Below are 19527 nucleotides of genomic sequence, written 5' to 3'. Positions count from 1 at the left end.
CTACTCAGAAGAGCAAAAGTATCCCCAGATAAAAAGGGAAAAGTTGGCCAAGTAGATTTTTATCATCATCCATCATGCGAAGACTCGCCCTGCATCTAATTCTCAGTTTGTCTTGAATGTCTTTCAGCGAATAAGGCACAAAAAAAAAAGTATTCTGTTTTCGTAATCGCTGATTTGAAAGGTAGATGAATATATAATTTGCATAATGAGTGGGAATAGGTTTGAGTCACGTTGTTGTTCGTGACTATTGCAGTAGAAGAGTACAGTACGATGGTCAAATGATATATATATATATATATATATATATATATATATAATATCTATATATATATATATATATAAACAGAGCTTTCGTGACATAACCTACACATCTTCCGCGTTCATTTATAGAACGATAGACAGGTGACGAATGCCGACAGATAGAACTGAATGTTAATATAGAGAACCACACCTGAAGGACACAGGAAGTAGAGAAAAATTGAAGATAAATATAGATGTTATTAAAAGATACTAACCGAAGTATTGCCTCAATCGCAAGACAGCATTATTGAAAGTCATGTGTACATGATAATCATCACCTGCTCGACATCATATTTCATCATCCCGTTAGCAAGGTTTTGCCTGCCTTTATGAATCTAATTAGACTCAACCTTAATGATGTTTTGATATTCGCCGACAGTATCTTTGGGGGAACGTATACTGTATTATATTATATTATCTATATATATATATATATATATAAATATATACACACTAGGTTTTAATACTATTTACAAGTCAGTATACGCATAATTTGCTGTGTATAAATACCATTATTTGACGTGTGAACTAATCATTATATTCATGTAGCCTTCTGATTTTGATAGCTCGTCCTCAACTTCAGAATCACAACAAGCCAGAGACATTGATATATTTCGCCTTTAGGTCTGAGGTGGTAGATCAGGGCATGAGGTTGCCCGTCCCACCGGCCTCCCCAGGAAATAAAAATGAATGTAGACAATTTTTTTTCCTTGTTCATTTCAAGATGAATACTTTGATTACAGTTTCTCGCATCACGAATTACATTTAGACCGCGAAGAAGGAATTTTAGGTTAATTTTAGCGTCATTTAGACTTTATGTACGCCTAGGATTTTTTTTAAAAAGCAATATTACTCTCAAGGTTTGGCCGTTGACGTCAATATGATTCCTCGAACGCCGTCGCTGGAAGAACCTATAGAGAGTCAAGTATAACGGAAACAACCGCGCGTTAGCGCGCCCGAACACAAAACTGTTTACAGAGTAAACGTTCCTGGTGTTTATTCCTTCTCTCCCACCCCCGCCCCCGCGACCGCTTTTATGGCCACCGTAAGCAGAAGGGGTTGGTTGCTCTCTCTCTCTCTCTCTCTCTCTCTCTCTCTCTCTCTGTCGTAATTCCACCTTGAAAGTCTTTCAGAATATAAACAGAAATGGTCACTTTTTATTTTTCTGGGTAGGGTGGCCTTATGCGCTCTCTCTCTCTCTCTCTCTCTCTCTCTCTCTCTCTCTCTCTCTCTCTCTCTCTCTCAATCGTAATTCCACCTCGAAAGTCTTTCAGAATAAACAGGAATGGTCGCATTTTATTTTTAGGGTGGCCTTATGCTGCCTTCTAAGCGCCTAGCCGGTAGCTTGATATTATGATATTATCTCCCATAGAATAGTTTGGCTTTTTTTCTAAATAATCTACAGTAGACCTTTAAGAGGATTTAAAAAGTGGATGAAAATAATGGAAACTGAGTTTGTTGAAGGCTTAAAATGAGCAAGATTCTCTGAAACAGGAGTCAATTTATTGACTCACAAAATACAACGTAGTTATATCGCAAGTTTATAATCTGCCGTAGGGGGATTAGTGCCGTCAGTGGACCTCATGCGGTGCACTGTAGGCATTACTTAAGGTTCTTTGCAGCGTGCCTTCCTTAGGGCCCTACCTGCACCACTTTCGTTCCTTTTACTGTACCTCCTAACATAGTCTCTTTCTTCCATCTTACTTTCCTCAACCCTCTCCTAACACTTGATTCATAGTGCAACTGCTTTGAGGTTATTCTCATGTTATGCCTTTCAGACCTTTTACTGTCAATTTCCATTTCAGCGCTGAATGACCTCATAGGTCCCAGTGCTTGGCCTTTGGCCTAAATTGTATAGTTCAACTCAACAAGTTTATAATTATAACATATCATAACGTGTATCCACTGAGTTCCCCCAGTGTCACCGTTAGGGTCAATCATGGTTAAAAGAAAAAAAATAGACATTAAGTAGACAATTGGGGGGGAAGGGGAGGGGGTGGGTAGGGGGGGTGGGGGCTGGTCCGTGTTAATTCGGCATCGCAGAAGTGACTGGGAGAGCGTTGACCTCTGCCTCCCCCATCAGGAATTGCGGGAATTTCTATTTGTTTTGCCTTTGGTTGAGGGTTGGTGACTTCTGCGCAGCAATTATCCCCGATTATGTCATGTCCTCCTTCTCTTCCGCTCCAACGTCGCGAAATTGGCATATTGGTGGACCGCTTGCCTGTATTTGTTCTGTATTTATACAGCTGACTTTGTATTCACGAGGGTTCGTCAGCAATCTTTTTTCATTTCCGTTTGCAGCTGCTCTTCGCTATTTTGTTTTTCTTTTCTTTTTATGAGGAATTCCAAGCAAACTTATTGCAGTGTGCTTGACGAACATTGCGGTTACGAAGTCGTAAGTTCTTTGTTTTTATTTTTTCGTGGTGAATATACAGTAATCTTTTTCTCTCTCATTTTAGCCTCTGCATTCTGTATTGCACATGAGTCCAGAAGCCAAGCAATGCAGCAAATGTATAATTTCTGTGAAATATTTTTCGAAATAACGTAGAGGGGATTTTTTGTATTGTCTGAAATATTCTGCTGACGTCACCGGTGTTCTTTAGGCATTGGCCTGGAGCCTGTAATATTTGCTGTGGTATGCCGCAGGCAACGTACTATAATTGCTGTTAGGACTCCGCCTGTTGAAATTTCAAAGCATTTTCGGTATAAAGTTAATCTCTCTCTCTCTCTCCTCTCTCTCTCTCTCTCTCTCTCTCTCTCTCTCTCTCTTTTCAGGTCGTAACTTCCAGTCTCATCTCTAATTTAATCTTTGATTATCTATCTGAGGCAATAAACAGCATATATCCTGTTGGGTTGTCATACGCCCGAGAGAGAGAGAGAGAGAGAGAGAGAGAGACTTAGTTCTTGAAACATGAGATCGCTAGGCTCAGAGATCGGTATTATATGAATGTGCTCTAGAGGCCAGTGACATTTCCTATATCTTTATTTGTGTGCCTCTCTCTCTCTCCCAAGTCGTTTAGTAGGTGGTAATTACTCTATCATTCATGGTACTTCACGTGACTTTTTGTCCTCTTGGTTTACTCATGTACGCCGACGACAGTCATTTCAAGGCGTTGTCCAGCGGAATTTTCCTACAGGCCTACGTGCTTTTACTCATTTTGAAATTGCGCTGCTTAAGATTCCGGTTGTATGGACTGTTAGACGTCACTCGATATTTGATGTACCTACTTTTTTTTTTTTAGTTGATCCGGTCACTGTGGTGCGAAGCTCTCACGGGTAACCGGATATTTATGGAGAGAGAGAGAGAGAGAGAGAGAGAGAGATCAACTATAGTCTTTAGTTGTATTTGTCTTTGTGTTTTGTTGTGCTTGCTTGCTTTTGCTGGGAAATACCGAGACAAAGGTTTCGTGAGAAGCACATCTGTTATTGGTGAATCCACTGGTGGAACCAGACGGTTGAGTCTACTGTGAATTTTTTTCTAATACCTGTTATGATCACGAGAGAGAGAGAGAGAGAGAGAGAGAGAGAGAGAGTCGTGTTGGTCCATGTATAAAATCTTTATTTCAGCCAAAGAAACTGAAGATACTGTTTTTCATACACTCGTATGTAATGGCAACTCAAGATTTTTTCCAGCATGCGTTTTTCTTCTCTCTGTAGGGAGGGAAGAAAATACTTATAGACTTAGTATACACTCACAGAATTACTATTAGCACCAAATTGAGTAGGCCTTGAACACAACAGAATTGGCCTCTTGTCGTGAACTACACTGTTTGGTCTAACAAAGTTGTATAAACCAATGTCGATCGTTGTCCCTCACATGTAGGTATTAATTCTGAAGTTCAAGTCTTGCATGGTACTATACTCTGTTTTTTTTTCCATCTGTCCACCCGCCTGAGGTGTGTCCGTATGGTAACACTGCGTCCCGGGCTTTAAATAGTTACTCTATGTGTAAGTTTTAGGTAAATTAAATGGGTGAGTGTACATTTGCAACTGATAAGTGTTTTAATAATTTACTGTATGCGAATTACACCGTTAATATTCGAAATACGATATTATTATAATTGTTGAATGTGAGCTGAATGTAACTATCTAAAGCCCGGGACGCAGTGTTACCATACGCAAACAACACAGGCGGGTGGACAGATGGAAAAAAAAACGAGTATAGTAATTTTACATACGTAATTCTGTTGTTTTATAAGAACTTTCGAGACGCATTTGAAGGGTAAATGATTCTACTTCCTCCTGCCTTGATTAACAGACCTTATCTTGCAAAATTAATCTTTCCCAATTTCCGCCGTTCTGTTTGTCTGTCTGTCTGTCTGTCATTCAGGAAATTAGTTTCTGTTGCATAGTCTTGCGACAATAATTGTCGACATTCACTGGTTTAAAAATTTATTTTATCCGAACTGGTACGAACGGTGTGTTTCGATAGTCATTTATTTATTGTGTTTATGAGAGAGAGAGAGAGAGAGAGAGAGAGAGAGAGAGAGAGAGAGAGAGAGAGAGAGAGAGAGAAGGGGGGGGGGGGGGTTAGGTGAGGGTTTTGGGTAGCGTATTTTCCCCAAGTACATAGCCCTGGTGTCCTTGACAGGGTAAATTATTGTCATTAACCCAATGCAGCATCATATTTTGACTTGAACTTAAATTGCTACGTTTTAAACTCTTTGTGTGTGTAATGCTATTTAGCAGTTACTATTAAAACAGTATCACATAATTCACATTTGAGAGTCTTACTTAACGTGATTAAAGGTAGGAGTACTACTTGCATTTTGCTCTTAATATCGCGACAACTTTCATCTGAAAGTGATCTGGCCAGCATTTCTATTTCAAGAAAGCTGGCGCAAATATTTACGAATTGGCAACTGCGGATATGATTACCGAAACATTTCTCGTGAAATGTTGGTCGTTCTCTGCATTAAGGGACGATGTACCTATTTTAATGCTGATAATTAGCCAAGTAAATGTGTATCGTTATTATTTGATGCTAAGTGATATCCAGATTGTAATAAAGAACGTCAAAATATGAAATCGAACTTGACGAAATGGCAACAGATTCAGGTGAGGTTGAGAACTGGGCTCACCTCCCACACGGCTGGTGTGTTGTAGCTGATCCCCCAACCTCAGTTCTCCTCTCTGTTCAAGGTTGTGATGAGCTGTTGTCCTGCATTGAGATTTTAATTCAATGTATAAAGTTTTATGAGATATGTTAATTCATCAGTCACATTATAAAGGACTCTAATGGTCCTGGAAGTCTTCGTGAAAGCTGTGTAGTGGTGTTTTTTTTTCTCGTGTGCCATGGGCGTTCCCTCCGTCCCTTTTGTGGAATGGATTCGTTTTTATTTGATTTTGCCGTGTTTGTTTTATAGTGGTTGGTGCAAAATGAATCCCGTGGTCTCCTTGGCGAATGAAATAAGCACTTGAACGTGAATGCATGTTTACAGTGATGTATTGGGTATCAGGCTTATAGTTGAAGGCTTTGTTTGCTGATTAGCATAAAGAACCCCGCCGTTAATGCATTATACAATAGTTAATGAATACAATTGTACAGAAACTTAAAGGTTGTGAATGAAAATGATTACGGCACTTAGGATTTACTATGTAGTAACTGAAATTAAATTTTTAAAGTATAGGCGGAATTTAATGATAGGCCCATCTATTTTAATCAGTTTTGTTAAAAGTTTTACTCTTTAACAGTCCTCGGGTGAAGATAACGTAGGTTAGATAAGATATCAGATTTTTATTTTGTCCCACAGCTAAAATTGGCAGCCAATTCTTCATTGATTTAAATCAGTCTCGTATGCTAACATGGCACAAAATGTTGCAGGAACCTATATAAATAAACAGGAAGCATTGACCCTTCTTTTTCATTGAATGAATCCATAGGGCCTATGTATTGAACCCATTATGCCATATCCTTTTATCTTTTCATTGGTGCCTTCTTTACGTTTAGGTTGAAAAGGTTAGTATTGGGCAAGGCTAGGGGTTCCAGGTAGAGAGAAGTCCACCTGATATGGTAGGCTACTGTGACCTGGATAAAGCTAGGTTAGGGTGTATCCTTTTAGTTAACCTTTGATAATGCATTTTTTATTAATAAATTTTGAATTTTCTGTGTTGTGATATATTTGGGTTTATCTTGAGTAGAACAGTATAGCTGGCCCATTTCATTTGGCCGTGCTCACATGTTACATTAGAATGACTTCTTAGTATGAACACTGATACCTGCATTTAACCTCAGTCTTTACAATGAGTTTGGTTTGCCATGACCATTGGCATACCTGTTTAGAATCTGGTGTCAAGGATTCTCATTTTGACAAGTAGTTTTCCTTGACAGATAACTGGTCATTACATTTTTTTTCACTCAGTTTCACAAAGGAAATTTTTATACAGTATTAAATAAATAAGTGATGCAATGAAAAATATTGGTATATTAGAAGGTAGAGGTATTTCTAATTATTAGTTTTATGAAATACGATTTATTCACTCAACCCACAGCACAAATTATTATTATTATTATTATTATTATTATTATTATATGCAGAGCCTTGTTGAGTGGAACTAGGAATTTCATGCCCCTTTTGTAGTGCAATATAAATTATTTTAAATATTTAGATGAAAGCACAGCATTTCCCTTACCATGAAATTTTTTTTTGTTTTTTGAATTGCATATCTCATTGCTTTTATAGTGAAATTATTTTTTTTGCTGAAAAGATGCATTTGTGAAACAGGGGCTATTATTATGAATGAATTATTACTCTAGGAGAAAGTTGAATTAGTTGCATTTCCAAAGAATGTTTGGAAGCTTTATGAACCAGTTGAAACCACAGAGGACTAAAGAAGCTGAGGATGTGTATGGAGAATCAACTTCTCTGGGAGCAAAGTTACCTTATGGATTGAGTCTTTCCTCTGTCAGCCTCAACTCATTGAAATCCCAGACTGCCAAAGTGTCAGGTCAAGTCCTGAGTTCTTTTAAGTCACAGTCAAATAAGGTTTCAAAGCTTCTGTGGAAAGATGAAGGCAGTGGAATTATTGACGAAAAGACGCCTGAGCAGAAAGGTCCTCCACCAACCATACTTGAACAGTTGGGCTGGCCAGTCCTCAATTATCGTAAGAACTGGCAAGCACGTTCTGATAGTTCAAACGGGGACGAAGAGGATATAGTGGAGAAATTTATTCGCGTTATTCAGTCCGAAGATTATGACGAGAAACCTGAGGAGACCTTTTATAATCATCCTCAGAGGGTAATTATGATGATGTGTTGAGACGAATGTGAGTTTTCTTTCTCGGCTTTGACTGAGGGAAGGCTTCGCTTCATTTCGGGTAAACTGCACGCATAAAGAAAAATATTGCATTGTAGGTTTTTACTTACAGTAGTTTGCCTTTTAGTTTGATAATGCTAACCCAAAAACTATTTATTGGATCTCAACACCGTAATATTAGACTTTTAACAGTACCATCTTGCCTCTGTCTGCTCTAGACCTGACAGCAGAGCTATTAAGTACATGCGCATATACATAGTTATGGCCAAATATACATGACATAATTACAATAACAGTAGGTTATATTTAAATGTTAATGTTGGTAAGGTTACATTTAAATATTAATGTTAGGTAATGTTATATTTAAATGTTAATGTTAGGTGAGGCACTTTTAAATGTACGTAGTATTGATTTCTAAGTATAGTGATATATATTTGTTGGAAATATGCTACTGTACCACTCTTCCAAATTGACAAAATGGTGTATTCCTCAGTACCTGTTCATGTATTTCTTTGAAATGTTGAACTGAAATGGCCAGAGTATAGTTGTACATTTGTCTTCTTTTTTTCCAGCGTCGTAATGATCGAGAGGAAATTCGACGTAAGCTTGCTATGGGTGTGGATGACGACCAGTTCATGGAACGCCCACACCGAAAGCCTTCACTTCACTCTCGCCTTCAGAGTGGTAAGTAGAAAACAGCATTTATTTATTTATTTGTTTTTTTTTTTATCTACAAGATTACTATAACCAATTTAGCTGATTTTCTTTAAGGTCATGCATTTTGAAATATCTAAAAGCTACGACATTTTTTAAAACTTATTTGATGGAGGTACAGGAGCTTAATTCTGTACCTCCATCAAATATGTAGGTTTGCTGAATTTTTAAAATGTCTAAATGCATTATATAATGTTAGGAGCTTTTTTATATGTATTTCCGTATGTATCTACAAAAGTGCAAGCTTTTGCCATTTGTCAGAATAACCTCAGAGCTTGATTGTACTTACTGTGTATGTAAACAATTAACTTGGTGTATTTCAAAGAAGACCTGCTTCATTGGATGCCATGTTGGAAATGAAGTCTGAATTTCTTCCTTACAGGCTCCAAAGACCAAGTTATTAATATGAATGAAAACAGTGTTAGTTATTCCCCCAAGATATGTGTCGGGTCACTTTTACACTCCTTTTTTTGTACATGAACTTTCCTGTCAGACATATACTTAGCTTACGTCTCTGACGTCACGACAGAATTCAAAACTCGCGGCTAACGCGACAGGTAGGTCAGGTGATCTACCTTACCCGCCGCTGGGAGGCGGGTGTAAGAACCATCATACCTTTCTTGCCAGATTTTTTCTGTCGTCGGTGTCGACCACACCTGTTGTCGGTACCTCTTGACAGTTGGATTCTTTTCTCGTTTTCGCCCTGGATTGTTTCTACGGACTTTTGGTGAAGTACCCGATCTTTTGGCCTGGCATTCGCGATTTGTGGACAGTTATTGGACTTTTCTTTGGATTTTTCTTTGGATTTTTCTTGGATTCATGATGTCTGATGTTGATACTAAGAAAACTGCTATGTTTAGAGTTTGTTGTATGACTGAGTGTAAGGTGAGGCTACCGAAAGCTGCGGTAGACCCTCACACGGTATGTTTGAAGTGTAGAGGGAATGAATGCACCTTTAATAACCCTTGTAATGAATGTGAAAAGCTGAATGAGGATGAATGGAAGTCTTTGTCTTCCTACTTGAGGAAGCTTGAAAAGGATAAAGTTAGGAAAGCTTCTTCCAGGAGCAGTAGTAGATCTCGTATTAGCGAGTTGGATGTAGATAATCCTATTTTAGAAGTAGCTCCTTTGTCAGTTTCAGCTCCTGCTCCCTGCACCGAAGCCGAAGATGCGCCTTCGGAAGTGGCCTCAATGAAAGCCACCATTCGCAGTATGGAGAGGAAAATCAAGCAACTAGAAGGTAAGAGTGATTCCAATAGTGATTTGTGCAGTGAACCCAGTGCAGTGGAGGGTGCGTCTGATCGGCTCCCTAATGCTTCCAGGCCTAGACCTCTTCCAGACTCCCAGTCCCAGTGGAGGAGGAAAGTCGAAAGCCGCAGGAAGGTTAGGGAGCATCCCCAACGGTCAGGCGTCCCCTCGGTAGCTCATGTTGATCGTTCCCAGGCTACCTTGGATCGCTCCAAGAGAGAAATTTTGCGCCAGTGCTTCTCGTCGTCGCCTTCGCCTTCTCCTAAAAGAGGATGGAGCTCTTCGGAAGCCTCGCGCCCTTCGAAGAGAGCCTGGAACGCTCCCTGCGCCCGCCCTTCCAGCCCTGAAGTTTTTTCGGAAGAGCCTGAGGTGGAAGCGAAGAAGCGTAAGAGATCTCAGGAGTATCGTTCCCCGAGCGGAGATCGAGCCTCGTCTCCTGTTCACGAGTTTGTGAATTCTCCTGCAAGGGTGTTGGCTAACCTTCAGGCGCAGATTTCGGCTCTGGCTGGCTCTCTTTGCGTGTCTTCTCGTCGTAGGAAGGACGTCTCGCTTCCTGTAAAGAAGTCCAGGCTCCCCTCTCCTGACTCTCGCTATTCGACGGAAGAGGCGCGCTCACCTGTGTGTTCGGATTCTCGCAGGAGGCTTTCTGCTTCGGACAAGATCACATCTGCGTCTAAGCGACATTCGCCTGACAGACAAGTTTCTCCTTCGGACAAGGAGCAAACTGCGCGTAGGAGATCCTCACCCTACAGACGCTCTTCTCGAGACAGGATCGCTCCCCTTGACAGGCGCCAAGAGCCTAGTAGGCACTACTCACCTCGTAGCCGCTCCTCGTCTCGCCTCCACTCTCCGGTTGACAAGCGCCCTAAATCGGACAGGCGCCCTTCGCTGGACAGGCGTCAAGAGCTTGTTAGGCGCGTTTCGCCTGGCAGGCGCTCGTCTCCCGACTTTTACTAGCCGTCGAGTCAGGCGCCGAGAGCCTAGCAGGCGCTTCTCCCCTGGTAGGCGCTCACCTAGTAGGCGCTCGTCGCCAGAGATTCTCTCGCCTCGGTTCAGGCGCCAAGAGCCTGGTAGGCGCTTTTCGTATGGCAGGCGCCGTTCGCCTGGTAGCCGCTCTCCTTTGGATAGGCGCCAAGAGCCTGATAGAAGTTTCTTCTTCAAACAGGCGCTCTGCACCTGACTGCCGCCTGACTCCTATTAGGCTTCAAGGATCTGGGAAACGCACTCCTCCAGACAAGAAGGATGTTGCAAGTAGACACTTGCCTGAAGCATTGTCTCCAAGACGTATACGTCTAACTTCCTCTAGAGACTCCTTTAAGGATAGTCGCGCCTCTAAGGATCAGGAGGGCTCTTCAGCTCAGGAGGAACAGGACCCCTCAGAAGAAGAAGGACCAAAAGACGCCTCAGTTTCCTCCTATAAGAAACTAACAGAGTTACTCCTGCAAGAGTTTGGAGATATCCTTTCTCCTGTGGCTCCCCCTTCTCCTCTTTCGTTATTCTCCACTTCGAAGACGTCGAAGGTTTCGTCTTGTGTAAGGATGAAACCTACTGTTTCCATGAAGAAGGCGCTGAGAGGTTTTGGGGAATGGCTCCTTTCTAAGGAAGAGAAAGGGAAGACGGTTTTTTCTTTCCCTCCGTCTAAACTGACCGGCAGATTGGGATTCTGGTACGAATCGGGAGAACCTTTAGGCCTCGCTCTCCCTTCGTCTGCGGACTCGGACTTCTCTTCATTAGTGGATGCTGCTCGTCGTTCCGCCCTCTTGTCCGCCAAGACTACGTGGAATGAACGAACTTGACCACTTACTGAAGGGAATGTTCCGAGTCCTGGAAGTTTTCAACTTCCTTGATTGGTCTTTAGGTGTTCTGGCTAATAAGACCAAGACCCCAGATGCTCTGTCTCCTGAAGATCTTAACTGTGTACTCACTTGCATGGATAAAGCAGTGAGAGACGGATCGAGTGAAGTCTCCTCACTGTTTGGAGCTGGAGTGCTTAAGAAACGGTCGGTCTACTGTTCGTTTCTCACGAAGGCAGTGTCTCATGCACAAAGGGCCTCGCTCTTGTATGCTCAACTCTCTCCTCTTCTGTTCCCCAAGAAAATTATCCAAGATGTCTCGAGTGCCCTTTCAGCTAAGGCTACTCAGGACATGTTAGCCCAGGCGGCCAGGAAACCTCGCTCTGTCTTCCAACCCAAGACCAAGAAAGAGACTCCTCTGAGACAGGAGCCCTTTCGAGGAGGACCCGCTGTCAGAGGTTCTGCAACCAGAGGGACTAGACCTTTTAAGAGAGGTAAAACCTTCTCTAAGTCAGTCAGAGGGAAGAAATAGCGGTCAAGGACTCCAGACATCAGTGGGTGCCAGACTACTGAAATTTGCCGACGTCTGGGCCCACAAGGGGCAGACAATTGGTCCCTATCGATTGTCAGCAAAGGATACCTCATTCCCTTCTCGTCAAGACCACCATTGACGACAACTCCGAGGGAGTTGGTAGCCAAGTACAAGGACCCCATCATGAATCAAGCCCTTTCTCTAGCAGTAGATCTCATGCTAGAGAAGGAGGCTATAGAACTAGTGAAAGATCCCCGCTCTGCGGGCTTTTACAACAGACTTTTCCTAGTTCCGAAGAACTCAGGAGGATGGAGACCAGTGTTGGATGTAAGCGCCCTGAACGTCTGTGGAAAAGAGGAAGTTCGCCATGGAGACAACTTCCTCAGTGTTAGCGTCTCTTCGTCCAGGGGACTGGATGGTGTCTCTAGACCTTCAGGACGCTTACTTTCATGTGCCGATCCATCCTTCTTCACGGAAGTATCTACGATTCATGATGGGAGGAAACATCTTCCAATTCAAGGCCTTGTGCTTCGGCCTATCAACTGCACCCCAAGTTTTCACGGGGTTAATGAAAAACGTGGCGCAGTGGCTACATTTGGAGGGAGTGAGGGTGTCGCTTTATCTCGATGACTGGCTAATCAGAGCAGAGTCTCAAGAAAGATGTCTGGAGGACCTTCAAAAGACCCTTACATTGGCAAGTTCGCTGGGACTTCTGGTGAACTTCCAGAAGTCTCAATTAATCCCCAGTCAAGAGAGGATCTATCTGGGGATTCGGATAGCTTCTCTGGCTTTTCGGGCTTTTCCGTCGCCAGAGAGATTTAGCCTCGTTGCTACGAGAAAATAACGACCTTCCTAGAGAAAGATGCATTGCACAGCGAGGGAGTGGATGAGTCTGCTGGGACACTCTCCTCGCTGGAGCAATTCGTTTCTCTAGGAAGGTTGCATCTCAGGCCTCTACAGTTCTTCCTATACCAGAACTGGAGGCGTCTCTCCCTAGATCTGGAGTTCTCCTTCAAGATCTCAAGGGAAATCAAGAGAGTCCTTCGGTGGTGGAACAACCCACTTCGATTTGTGGAAGGAATGTCTCTCTACATGCCGAACCCCAGCCATGTGTTGTTTTCCGACGCATCGGAGGCAGGTTGGGGAGCGACACTCGGGACAAGAGAAGTGTCAGGCACCTGGAAGGGGGATCAGGTGTCCTGGCACATCAACAAGAAAGAGTTGATGGCAGTCTGGATGGCATTGAAAGCCTTCGAACCCCACGTCCGAAATGCAGTAGTGCAGGTCAATTCGGACAACACAACAGCCTTGGCGTACATCAAAAAACAGGGGGGGACGCACTCCTTCTCCCTGTACGAAACAGCAAGGGATCTTCTGCTGTGGTCTCAAACAAGGAAGATCAGTCTTCTCACCAGATTCGTACAGGGAGAAAGGAACGTCAGGGCCTTCCTCCTGAGCAGGAAGAATCAACTCCTGCCTTCCGAGTGGACCCACCACTCCAAGCAGAGAAGTATGCCAAGACCTGTGGAGAAGATGGGGCAGACCTCACATCGATCTCTTTGCAACAGCAAAGAACGCAAGAATCGAACTTTACTGCTCCCCGATCTCAGACCCAGGAGCAGTATCAGTGGATGCGTTTCTCCTAGATTGGACAGGGCTAGACGTCTACGCCTTTCCCCCCTTCAAAGTACTAGGACAAAACCCTCAAGAAATTTGCTATCTCGGAGAGGACAAGAATGACGCTAGTAGCTCCGTTCTGGCCCGCCCAAGATTGGTTCACAGAGGTACTGGAATGGTTGGTGGACTTTCCAAGAGCACTTCCACAAAGACAAGATTTGCTCAAACAACCCCACTTCGACAGGTATCACAGAAACCTCCCCGCTCTCAATCTGACTGGCTTTCGACTGTCAAAAGTCTTGTCAGAGCGAAGGGGTTTTCGACAAAAGCTGCTAAGGCTATCGCCTCAGCTAGAAGACCTTCGACCCTTAAAGTCTACCAGTCGAAGTGGGACGTCTTTTCGCCGTTGGTGCATGGAACCAGAAGTTTTCCTCTTCCAGTACCTCTGTGACTCAGATAGCAGATTTCCTAGTTTTCCTCAGAGAAAAATGCGGTTTGGCAGTATCTACTATCAAAGGATACCGAAGCATGCTGGCTGCGGTATTCAGACATAGGAAATTAGATCTTTCGAATAACAAAGATCTTCATGATCTATTAAGATCCTTTGAATCTTCCAAGAAAACCTCGAGCGAAGTTCCAAGTTGGAATCTGGATGTGGTTCTTCGTTTCCTGAGGTCCGCTAGGTTTGAACCACCACATTTAGCCTCCTTCAAAGATCTCACGAGGAAAGCTCTCTTTCTCATGGCTTTAGCATCAGCTAAAAGGGTTAGTGAGATTCATGCCCTAGAAGGAAGGGTAGGTTTCAAAGGAGATTCCGTGGTTTGTTCCTTCCTTCCTTCGTTTTTGGCAAAAAATGAGAACCCCTCAAATCCGTGGCCAAGGAACTTTGAGGTTCGTGGTTTATCTGCCATAGTAGGGGAAGAACCTGAAAGAACTCTTTGCCCTGTTAGGAGTTTAAAATACTACCTTCAGAAGAAGAAAACCCTTAAGGGCATTGAGGATAGACTATGGTGCTCTGTAAAGGACCCCAGCAGACCATTGTCGAAAAATGCGCTGTCTTTCTTCATTAGAAGTGTTGTGAAAGAAGCACATAAAGCTTGTAATGAGGAACATTTTCAAGATCCTAAAAGTCTAAGGCTCATGAAGTAAGAGCAATTGCCACTTCCTTGGCCTTTAAGAAGAATATGTCTCTTCAGAATCTGATGAAAACTACATTCTGGAGATGTAATTCAGTATTCGCCAACCACTACCTAAAAGACGTCAGTATTACGTATGACGAGTGCTTCGCGTTAGGCCCGTACGTATCGGCGGATTCGGTGCTGGGGCAGGGAGCTGGAACATATCCTTAGTAGTTTTTTCCCTTGTTTTTTTGGTAATTGAGTTCATATGGTTGTATGAAAAATGATGCAGGTAGGCATCTTTTTTTCGTTTCGTAATGCTAATAACGTTAGTTTGGTTAGGTGATCGGATTTGGTTTGAAGCTCCCTGCGTTGGTAGTGGACAGGTTCTGTCATAGAAGAGGGCGAACCCCCATTGACATGATCCGACTTGGATTCTACTAAGTAAGCGGATATCAAGTCCCGTTAGTAGACCCAAAGAGTCTTTTCAGCTGTAGGTCACGCCCTCGCTGTAGCTCTTATGGCTATGCAGACTAATAGACAGTATCTATGAAGTCTTCAGCCTAAACAGGTAAGAACCAAGGTTATTTTTATCCTACAACAGGTGTTGTTTACCTTTTCTTTGTTATTTTCTGTCTTGTACCCTCCACCAAGGGTGTCAATCAGCTAAGTATATGTCTGACAGGAAAGTTCATGTACAAAAATGATATTGTTATTTTACAATAAAGTTTTGTACATACTTACCTGGCAGACATATACGATTGATGGCCCGCCCAGCCTCCCCTCAGGAGACAGGTATAAGAGAGAAAAAATCTGGCAAGAAAGGTATGATGGTTCTTACACCCGCCTCCCAGCGGCGGGTAAGGTAGATCACCTGACCTACCTGTCGCGTTAGCCGCGAGTTTTGAATTCTGTCGTGACGTCAGAGACGTAAGCTAAGCATATGTCTGCCAGGTAAGTATGTACAAAACTTTATTGTAAAATAACAATATCATTTTCATACTTAGTTCCAATTGAAGTGTGAGGTTTGTTTCAAATTTTTCATCTTAAACTTGATTCTACTTTCTTGGATATTCATTATTTGCATATTATGTCTGAATTTAATTTATTAAGATATGTGTAAGTACACAGTCGTATAATAAGACTATACTGTACTCTTTACTGTACCTTAATCTCAGTAACACGTATCTTCAATGTTTGACAGAATAATCCCATTTTTTCATGATTGTCATTTTGTAGAAATCAGTTTTCATAGGTTAAAAGAAAAGGTTTTTATAAACTGATCAACCTTGAGAAGCTTTGGCAGTGTCGTTGGTAATTCATAGTTCTATTTTAATTAAACTTCTAATAAGGGTCTGTAGGTTGTTGCAAGTGTCGTAACCAATACCGTGGAGTCTTGCAATAAATACTGAGCATATTAAAGTAATTTTTGCCGCATGAAAGAAAACCATGAGGTCAATTTAAATTACCAATAACTTTTAGACCATATACATGTAGTGGATAACAGCTTCCTAGCAAGCCATACAGAATATTTTCAGGCAATTGGTAAATCCACTTTGTATCTAGACATTAGTAAAATAGTATAGTAATTACAAAGTTCCTTCACTTTGACAGTTGAAAATTATATATGTACATACAGGCTTCACTCTTTGGCTGTATCTGACCATGAACATGTATTCAGACAGGTTGTGCAGACCTGTTTTTAAATATATTTTGGATTTTTTTACTAATGCAATTCAACTCCAACAGGCATGAATCTTCAGATATGTTTTATGAATGAGACTGCCAGCGACTGTGAGAGCCAGTGTTCAGACACAGAGAGTACGCAGGATCGTGATGTGGAAACAGATCGCGTGTCCACAACATCTGTGAACAGCAAGGTAACTCATTGATGAATGCTTGCAAATATAGTTACAAAGAAAATATTACATTATGTGTTGTCTTGATTAAATCATGTTTCATTACTGTCATATGCTACTAAAATATTCATCTGAATTATAATATTGTACTGTACACCACTATTTCAGTCATCGACACCACAGCCAACAAGAACAAGAGCAGCGCAGTCAGAAACTGACAGAGATGCGCCCGTTGACTTCTTCGCACGCCAAGCGCAGCTTCAGGCAGAGGCTCGAATGGCACTAGCTCAGGCCAAGGAAATGGCGCGAATGCAAATGGAAATAGAGAAACAGTCTAAAAATAAATCGCCAATATCTGAAATTGTCCGGGAGAGTTTTAATAAGGTATGTCTGTTTTGTCTGTACAAAACTTTTTTTTTTTTTTTAACATAATTGATGAGAAAGGCATTTTCTTTAATATTTTTAATATATACATTATTAGTGTTTAAGATAAATAGAATTACGGTATATATAATACTTTAGTTAGTTACTGTGGACATTATTTCACCTGGCCAGTTTAGGAAATTTTGTTATACACATTTTTTTCTTTGCCTTGTAAGTTTTACACATTTTTTTGTTTGCCTTGTAAACTTTGTTTTTATCAGAGGAAGTTGATTTCAATTATTTATCACAGTATTCTATAGTTTTATAATATTTTGTTTGTGGTCTTGCCTTTTATATTTTTATATTAGAATTTTACTGGATCCTGCCATTTATATTTTTATATTAGGATTTTACTGGATCCTGCCATTTATATTTTTATATTAGAATTTTTTTGGATCCTGCCATTTATATTTTGATAACAGAAGTGAAGTGTTGTAAAGTGTGTCATTATTGATCGTGGTTTCTTTTCAATTGCAGATTGGTGTACCATTCCCTGACAGTAAACGTCGAATCAGCCGACAAATTCTCACAGATATGAATGTTGCCCAGCTTCAAGTAATTGTCAATGACCTTCACACTCAAATAGAAAGTAAGTGCACAAATGGATTTATATTTGCATAGCAAAGAAACTTCTCGCTAGTGATACTGCACTCTTTTCAATTGTCACCATTTGTAACTCACATATATGGTGTGTACAGGATTTTTTTTTTTTTTTTTGTTCTTAGTACATAAACAAATTTTAGTATTGCCATTGAAAAACTGCATCTTGATATTGTAACTAGTAATAATAAAGATTCATAATATTCTTAAAAACCTTTGTACAGTAATACAGGCAGTCCCCGGGTTACGACGGGGGTTCCGTTCTTGAGATGCATTGTAACCCGAAAATCGTCGTAAGCTGGAACAACATAAAAAATCCTAAGAAAACCTTACTTTTAATGTTTTGGGTGCATTGAAAACTATGTAAACTGCATTCTTATTGTATTTTCCATCAAAAAAACCTTCAAATATTGATTGTTTTGCAATTTTGGTGTCATATTTCTTCTGCCAGATCAGCTTTGTAGGCGTCGTAACCCTGGAAATAATTTCTGATGAATATAATTGAAAAGCGCCTTAACCTCGGAACGTCGTAAGCCGAACCTGTCGTAAACCGGGGACTGCCTGTAGTTATTTTTTATTTGTGCGCTCCACTAATACATGTAATAACAAATGCATGACTTTCGTATCATTGAGCAAAAGTACAGTAGCTTTTTAAGGCTTCTGAGTATTAATTTGCCAAGATGTGTGCTGTTAGATCTCATTGCATCTAGACAAAAACTATCAAGACAAGTGATTCAAGAATGACTTTGTAATCAGTGGTGTTTATTATGCATTCGTTAAACAGTTCCCCTTTTTTAATTGTTGGCAACCTTAAACTGTTAGCTTTCCTAGGAACAATACTGTAGTTTTTATTCATGAATTGTTAATAAGAGGATCTCCATTTCTATGATGTTCTCATCAGGATGGTAGTGTATAACATTAGTGATATTCAAGTTCTGGCCTAACAACAGATTTGGCAGTGATGTGTTAAATATGCAGTCTAGAAATGTCACCGTCCAGCATTGTTTAACAATTTCCATCATTATTTGTTCTTGAAATTTTATGAGAGGCTTTACTCCAGGTTTAAATGAAGAATTGGTGACTTACCTCATGGAACGAGATGACCTTCACATGGAACAAGATTCAATGTTGGTGGATATTGAGGATCTGACTAAACATATGTGAGTATATTTCTGCCAAGTAATATTTCCCATGGAATCCATTTTTAAGTATCATGCTTCACATTCTTATATTTTCTCAAGCTTGTTTGATGATATGAGAGAAGCTGTTAAAAGATGAACATCACAATACAGGTTCTGTACCCTACCCTTTGGGACTCTCATTGCCTTACTTGGCTGATTATTGAGCCAGTAAATAATGAGGGGAACAGTTTTAGTTAGACTTTAACTTCTCTCAGAGCCATATTTTAATTTCTTCCCCAATGAAATATCAACATCAATATTCTGTTTTGAACACTGAGAGAGAGAAAGAACATGTTTGAAGACCTAGACTCCTTAAAAAACACACACGTGTAATATCTGGAATATTGAGCAAAGATGTTAATGCAAAGTTTTATGTACAATGCAAGAACAGACTTCTTAAACAAATTTTCTTTCTCCCTTTTGCTTACATTTCATCCATTCTCTTTCGGTTTAGCTATCTGGTTTTGAAACCCCTCTCATTTTACCTCCAAATTATCATTTAATACTATAAGGATTCCCTCTGGCCAGCTCTATGGCAGTCTCAGAATATGACTCTGTAGTCTTGTAAGCCACATTAAATTACGAGTAAGAAATGTTAAGTGGGTACCAACAGTGAATCACCTAGGGCCGAGTGTTGAGTGTGGCTGGTCAACTTCTTTTACCATTTACTTAGGATGTTTGATCTCTTTCCCCTTTGGCTCTCCAACCACTTTAACCTTTTCCTGGTACTGATTTTCTTGCCATTTGAAAAGTCCTTCATTGGTGGGAGCTCTAGAAATGTGACTTAATGGGCTCCTCTTTTAATTTATAATCATATAGTTTTGGAGATTTAGTGAAGCAGTTCTTAGCAGTAACTCAGTCTCCAAAGAAGACTTTATCATAATAA

General features: G+C 41.0%; 1 protein-coding gene across 1 annotated transcript in view; it reads left to right on the top strand.

Moving 5' to 3' along the window:
• LOC135219139 (uncharacterized) overlaps positions 1–19527 on the top strand; it is a 264385-nt gene that overhangs the window by 243499 nt on the left and 1359 nt on the right. Inside the window, 5 exon segments of the mRNA XM_064255640.1 lie at positions 8129–8240; positions 16328–16458; positions 16606–16821; positions 17338–17449; positions 18521–18620. Coding sequence (XP_064111710.1) covers positions 8129–8240; positions 16328–16458; positions 16606–16821; positions 17338–17449; positions 18521–18620 — 671 coding nt within the window.

The sequence above is a fragment of the Macrobrachium nipponense genome, chromosome 19 (genome assembly GCF_015104395.2).
Source record: "Macrobrachium nipponense isolate FS-2020 chromosome 19, ASM1510439v2, whole genome shotgun sequence".
NCBI classification, from domain to species: Eukaryota; Metazoa; Arthropoda; class Malacostraca; order Decapoda; family Palaemonidae; genus Macrobrachium; species Macrobrachium nipponense.
The sequence above is the reverse complement of the archived record's forward strand: the minus strand, read 5'-3'. Positions and strand labels throughout refer to the sequence as shown.